The sequence below is a fragment of the Branchiostoma belcheri genome, unplaced genomic scaffold, assembly GCF_001625305.1.
Source record: "Branchiostoma belcheri isolate BF01 breed outbred unplaced genomic scaffold, Haploidv18h27 scaffold26, whole genome shotgun sequence".
Classification (NCBI taxonomy): Eukaryota; Metazoa; Chordata; class Leptocardii; order Amphioxiformes; family Branchiostomatidae; genus Branchiostoma; species Branchiostoma belcheri.
In genome coordinates, this window is record NW_017803865.1 from 2199901 (window position 1) to 2207261 (window position 7361).

Sequence of the window (7361 nt, forward strand, 5' to 3'; positions counted from 1 at the left end):
TACAGAAACACTGGGACTTTAATCTCTGCAACTGTGCCAATACATCAGCAATTTTACATCTGCCTTTGGCAAGTGTACAAGGCCCACTGATTGTTCTTCCCTCTAGTTAGTGAAATTACTCTGTACACCACTATCGACTTTGCGTAGAAATTCAGTCTCTTCAACAACTGTCATTACTTACAACGTTTACATCATTCTTTTACTAGGGAAACTCTCATAGAGGCATGGTTACTCTGTATTAGAACTGTTTTAACGTATGGGCCTTCTGGGGCAAAGAGGGAGCCACAAACTCACAGTTACCAACAACTCACAACCCTTACATCTTCTTACACATCTTCAGATATAAAACCTTATCTTCAGACACACAATGTAGAATACACACATTCCTTAGCATTAACATCTGTTGTTGTTTGTTCTATCTATTCCAAGAGGCATAAAATGCATTGAATGAAGTAGAGGACTTAAGTGGACTAGAATGTAATAGATTTACATGAAATACAGGCACTACAATGCATTTATCTTATTGTTACTGCTTGGATTCAGATTATCTGTATTTCAATTAAAAGACCATTTCTCTAGGCTCCCTTCTTGCCCCCACTTTTGGCACTGTGCCTTATCTACATATTGAGAGTGTCATCAACAGAACTGAACTGAACAAAAATCACTTGGTAGGGTAGGTCTATCACACAATGTGTTAGGGTTCACAAAGGTTGGTGACAGACTTCAGTCGGCTATAATAACAGCCACAAACTGATCTGATGCAGCTAAGCAGCTAGAGCTAATATTACGTATTATAACATTCAGGTATATTCACAATACAGACCCTCAGTACCGGGGACGGGCCTGGAACGGCTGTCTCTGTCTGAACGCACCAGGGGGTGGTGGGTACGGTGGTGGGGGAGGGGGTTTTCTGATAGCAGGTGACCTTGGCCCAAACCCAAACTGTCTGGGTCCGTGTGGCCTCGGGCCGTGGTGTCTGGGCCCGGGTAGGCGATGGCCCGCCTGTCTGGGACCATGTGGCCTGGGACTTGCTTGCTGCCGAGGCCGCGGTGAGTAGAAAGGGTCTCTGGGCCCGAAGCTGGGCCCTGGTTCAGACCTGGGTTCCAGTCTAGCGATGGGGTTGCCTTGGGGAACACTGGGCTGGGAGCCACTGTTTACAGCAGTCAGGGTACCTGTGTCTATGTTCCGGTCGCGGTCAAACTGCTGTGGTCGGTCGCGCTGGACAACATCGATCGACTGTCTCCTTTCTGGGTTTTGTCCACGGAAGGTCCCACCACCACCCCCTAATCGCTGAATGGGCTGACCTGCCATGGCACTCCCCCCTAACCGCTGTATGGGCTGTCCACGTCCCGTACCTAACTCATTTTGTTCACCGAGACGCTGGATGGGCTGCCCCTGCCCAACCCCTGCGTCCCCTATCCGCTGAATGGGCTGTCCCTGACCAAACCCTCCTTCGTTTGTGTGGTTGGCCTGACCAAACTGCCCTCGCTGTGTACCCTGCACCTGCTGCCCTCGGAAATCTGGCTTCCCATCTGTGACGGTGGGTATCCGCGGCCCCTGTATGGGTACATTTGTAACTGGTGGTCCACCAGCATTGAACTGGTTATCCCCCATTGGTAACCTCTGAGGCATCATCCCCCCTCCCCTCCCCACACCCTGAAACTCAAGACCATTCCCTGGGACCAGACCCTGAGGACTCTGAAGTCTTGTGCTATTGTCCACCCCACCCCCTAACGGTGCTATGCCCCTGGGAGGCGGGGCACCTACAGGAGTGCCTCTCCCAACAGCTGGGGTGTTCTTGTTCTTTAGGATACTCCTGGGTGGAGCCCCAGGAGGTGTTCCCATAGGTAAGGCTACTCCGGGACCGTTTGCATTCTTCAGGATGCTCCTTGGAGTAGACGAAGGCTTTACCTTCATGCCCTTGTCTGGTTGATGATACTGCTCTAGTCCTGCCATCTGGTTATGTGGGGGAAGAACACTGGAGATGGGGGCACCTTGGGGGGTACCACCCTGACCTGTGCTCATGACAGTCTGGGTCTCTGCCTGGCCCCCCTTCCCGAGTTTCACCAAACCTGCTAGTTTAGACAGCAAGTCGGACTGTCCTGTTCTACCACCTTCACTACTCGTCTGGTTTATCAACCTAGATAAGAGATCGGGCGCGTTGGCGACAGGTTCCTCATCTTGCACAGGAGTTGCACCCCCTTCTTCATCATGGAGGGGGGTCCCAATGTCATCAGGGGGTGTCATACCCCCCTCTGGAGTCACCCCACCCTCTGGTGTTTTGTCTCCGCCCAGATCGGGCTGTGGTGGGACAGGGGGGACCGTGGCAGGGACATGCTGAACTGGGACAGGCTTTTGTGGCCACACAGTGGATTTTGAAGGGCTGGGCTTAGTCTTTCCTTCCGTCGTTGCATTTTTGCTTGGTTTACTGGCGACAGCTTCTGGGGACTCCTGGTGTGATTTCCTGACTGGTGAGTCAAAAAGACCCGAGACTGCTTGAGGCAAACTTGGTGCATTGCTCATCATTTCCCTTAACCTGGAATCTAAGCTACTTTCCCCACTTGCTGCTGGCTTCTCTTTCTGACTGGCCTGCGACAGAAAACTTGTTGATGCCGCAGCAGGACTCAATTCTTCTGTGTCTGCTGACTCATCCTTGGCGGAGTGACCCTTCTTAGCGTCCGAGGACTCCTTACCTTGAGCAGCAGACTTAGACTCTGTCTTTGACAGTAAAGACACTAACTGAGCTGCGTTCATTTTCTTGAGAGTTGAGGGGTCAGTGACCCCGACGTTTTGCAATAGTTCCAGGATGTTGGCGCCGGCAGCGGAGGCAGAGGCAGCAGAGGCTGCGGTGGGTTTCTCGTTCTGCTGCAGCTTGGCTCTCTTGCTGGCAGGTCCTGTGTGGGAGTGGGAGGGTCTGATGCCTGTTCCTGTCCTGGTTATGCTGGACTTGCTCGGGGTAACGGCTATTGGGGAGAAGGAACAGTTTTTAATCTGACTCTTAAACTCATCTCTTTAATACGCAAAAGTCTTTCCTTTCAGTGCAAAAATACCACATTGTCCTTGCATGCAAATATCATTATCAGTAACTAACATTGAACATGAAAAACAACCGAAGCAATTAGTACTCAGCAACTTACTAAGTAAGCCTTATCTAATTTAACATCTTCTGGGAAAATGACTGTATTCCAGACAGAGCTTCTTCTCCATTTTTGATTTTTGAGTTGATTACACAAAACACAAATTTTTCCTACATTATTTCCATCCAAGGCTAACTAAAGACTCTTTCATCTGCATTTACTGTAAGTAACAAGAGACATACACTTTACAAGTGTATGTCTGGACCTAAGCACTTACCACTTTAGCCCTGTTTCTGTACATGAAAAAAGAGTGCATGTACCAATGTAGGAAAAGACGTGAGAACTCACCAACAATATTTGAAGCAGTCTTCCCCTCCTCGTCCTCATCTGAGATGTCCATGTCCTCCACCTCCCTGGTGTCGGGTTCCTCAGGGGGAGGGGTACTCCCCGGGGACGGGGCGTCTTCAGACGGTGAGGGGATGGGACTGTCTGGGTCAGGCAGGTCCTTCTTGTACTGGTCAATCCTCTTCTTAAAGTTGGAGATTCTGGTGCCAAAGTTCTTGTAGGCCTGAGAGAAGCAGAGAACATGTAGGGTTAGTAAAAGTATTAAATTATTCAAAGAATTTTACCAAGCACCAAGCACACTCTAATCCCTTTTACTAGGGAGTGAATGAGACCTATATACATCAGAACTACATGTAGATGTACTGACTATTGATTCTCAACTATGAATAAAAAGCATCCCCCAGGAGAAAAATAGGACTGTGCAGGAGTACAATTGTAGAAGATTTAGTATATTCAATGCTCTAGGGTAAAATTATGGTGTTATTTGGAAAAAAAGTCTATAAGGTACCCCCAAAATCCAGTTTTAACTTGTTAGTCGCATAATGTTATTAGGTAACTGAGATGGTGCTTTGAAAACAAAGGGAAGCATGATACATGTAATACAAGTACATGATACATGTAATACAAGTTCTACAGAGTCCTCCCTACCAGTTCAAGGTAGTCTAGTCTTCATCAACCCCCCAGACTTACATTTGCCACAATCTTGGCTTCACTGTGTTGTGTGGAGTAGAAGATCTCTGCCTGCTCCACCAACTCTACCATCTTTTTCCTCTCAGCCAGCTGTTTGTCCATGCTCTTCACAAACTCCTCCAGTTTTACTGTCGCCTCGTCAAACTCCTCAGAGAACTTCTTACCTCCTTGTCGATCTGAAAGGAAAAACAGAATTACAGTTGCTATCACAAGTACTCATGCAGCTGAACATGATAGCTACCAGAGCAAAGGCCATAGGGACAAAAACAAATACAAAATTCATATACAGTAATTCAATGTTTTTTTTTGTAGGAATTCTTTTTTGAATAAGGAAATTTCTTTTGCAACTTTAACAGTTTAATGGTTACAACAAATGGCCACAAAGCTTGCTCTGGTTGCTTGTACAAGAAGCCTTTAGTGTTTGGCAGTATATCTGACAAATTGCCCTGTAACAATGTAACACTTCTACTTAGTGCCCATGTATTACAGGCCTTGCAAGCTTGTATGTAAGCAACTTTCCGTAATCTCTTAGCAGACACCAGAAGGGAAGATGGTAGTGTATTCTGACTGGTCTAAGTTCATGACACATATGTAACTGTATCAGGGACTTGGCCCAGTCAGAAAACACTACAATCTTCCCTTCTCGCATCTGCTTGGAGATTAGAGATCCAGGCCTTACAAGTATAATCCGCAGACTCCCTTTCAGGATGCTGCGGGAGGCCATCTCTTGATGACAGCTCGCCAAACTTTTTGAAGAACTGATTACGCCCATGCGGATCTAGGCAGTGATGACATAACACGGGATGAGTCATGATCACAGGTATAACGAGTAAGCTTCTTCAGGGGTTGAAATACCATCTACATGTATATAGGCTGAGATTAGTGCAGGTAAAATTGCAGCTATTTCTGATGTCTACCTGCACTGGTCTATATAGTATTCCTATATACAAAAAAAAAATATCTGTGCAATGTCCTGCAAATTAATGCTCAATATGATGATCTACCTTCATAGTGGTGCACCTAAATTTTTGCTGGTGCACCCAAATGTTGGGACCTGGGAGGATCAGTGCTCCTAGAAGTTAGTCTGGAGCACTGCAGATGTAGCTGGTAACAGAAATGGTTGCATACCACCAAAGTTTAACATACCTTTTAACTGCTTGAGTGTTTCACTACTCGTGACGTCCACCCGAAGCTGGCTGAACTGCTGCTGGCGGAATATCACGTCGTCTTCCAGTCGTTTGAAGGAACTGATGCTGTCAATCAGCTTCTGAGGCTGGGGATAATCATTGTTACAAAATATTAATGAAATGTGTTATAGAATGTCAATGACACATAATTATATAAAAAGCATCCAATTCAATATTAGGGCAGCAATATAAAATATATTCTTGATGAGGAAATCTTAGCACATTTCGTCATCACTTCATACTTAACGTGGAACAGCCCCCAAAAACAAGCTAAGCACTTGGAGTCCCTTTATTTTTTTTGTACCTTCAATAAATAGCTAGAACAGCCTACGATACCATCAGTTTTACTGCCCTGAAATTGCTTTGGGTGCCTTAAGGAAAATAACAGCTACAGAACATTAACTGATAGCTTCATGTATCATTACATGCAATCCCTTACAATCTGTGACAGCTGCTTTTTCTCACAGGCTACATATACAACTGACAATTAGAAAGCCAATGACAGTTATAGAGTAATAATCTTTAAATGACCCGCTATAGAACAGGTTGACTTAAACATTTATTCCAATAATTTTTTTTGCCTCTTCATATTCAGGATGGAAGCTGATGTTTTTTTCATGTTCAATTGTTTATGAACTGTACTACTTTGCAATTCAATAGACCATCACTAACCTTGAACTCAGCAAGGACCTTTGTGTTCACTTTTTTGGGACGAACTTTTGAACTCACTGAAATGTAAACAATGGATGATTGTTAGACACTTACACTACTACAGATTTCTTGACACTAGTATTGAAACACCATAAAAACAATACCATATGAAATACTAGTACGCAGTGTTTCCGCCAGACTGCCGCTGAGAGGCCGTCCAGTTGGGAAGGGCCGGGTCGCGAAAATTAATTAACTTAGGGAACACGTCGCGAAAATTAACTGAGGGGGCGGGGCATTTGTTTACACTTGTTCGAGTTCAGGCCGTCCAAAACGACACCAGGCCGTCATATGACGGGTGGACGGCCCTCTGGCGGAAACACTGCTAGTACGTTGAATGACAAAAGACTTGCTGTTCAAACGTCTAAAATAGAAAGGAAGCCTCACCCAGTGCTCCTTTAAGTTGTGTGATGAAGTCACTGTCATACACACTCCGCTCCTCCCAGATGTTGAAGATCCTGTCTACAGACTTACGGATGGAGGAATCCCTGCATAGGTTGAGACGGTGTTTGATGTCATTATCTAATAAATACTATACCTCTTTTTTTAGGTATAGCCTTCATAATCATAATGGTAGCATGATATACCTTTTACAGAGAACATTGTGCATATTTTTCATAGGAATCATTAGAATCTTTTACACTGGCAGAAAAGATCAATTGCACTATGCACTATTGAAGTACAACAAACAATAACTAGGAAAGGTTATGAAGATGGGATGGGGGATTGTGTGCGTGAAAAATCTGTGCATGAAAATATGCAAATTAGCAGATTCCTGAGCGATTTAAAAACATTTTGCTGTCTTAAACTTAAATCTTAAAAGTTGGAAAAAAATTACATGAAACAATATCATTTTATTGTATTCTAGACTTTCAAACACAAATTTCGGGTAACTAACACATGGAAAATCATACTACACTGGACAATATTTTTCCGCCTAAGAATTTTGTACTGCATATTTTTAAACATATTTCAAGGACTTTTATTTTTCATGCGCAAGATTTTCATGTGCAACTTTTTAATGCGCAGAAAACCGGTTCCCATGAAGATGAGGGTACAATAATAGTTAAACTGTTTACAGTTAGCCAAGTGTCCATGGAACAACAATCAAGATTAATTTTTGTAATGGTGGCATATGTCTACTCCTTACCTGGTGAGTGATGCAGCTTCTACAAGCACAGTCTTGAATGACTCATTATACGCCGTAGCACCCTTTCTTCGTCCATTTTGTAGTACATCATTGCAGAGGTACATCAGATTCAGCTTTTCTGGAGGCTTAGCTGTAAACGGATAAAAATGTCATTGGAAAATAAAATACACACTCAGTCTTTTACATCAAGAAAGTACATGTAAA

At 44.4% G+C, this 7361-nt stretch overlaps 1 protein-coding gene across 1 annotated transcript; it reads right to left on the reverse strand.

Annotated features, from left to right (window-relative positions):
* LOC109471902 (regulation of nuclear pre-mRNA domain-containing protein 2-like) lies at positions 1–7281 on the reverse strand. Its single transcript, XM_019771351.1, has 8 exons — positions 7158–7281; positions 6395–6495; positions 5972–6027; positions 5259–5385; positions 4792–4890; positions 4113–4288; positions 3426–3645; positions 1–2963 (listed from the first exon to the last, which is right to left on the reverse strand). Exons 1-8 carry the CDS (start codon positions 7259–7261, stop codon positions 826–828), a joined length of 3021 nt encoding a protein of 1006 aa, XP_019626910.1. The 5' UTR covers positions 7262–7281; the 3' UTR covers positions 1–825.
* Between the last annotated feature and the right edge of the window lie 80 nt (positions 7282–7361).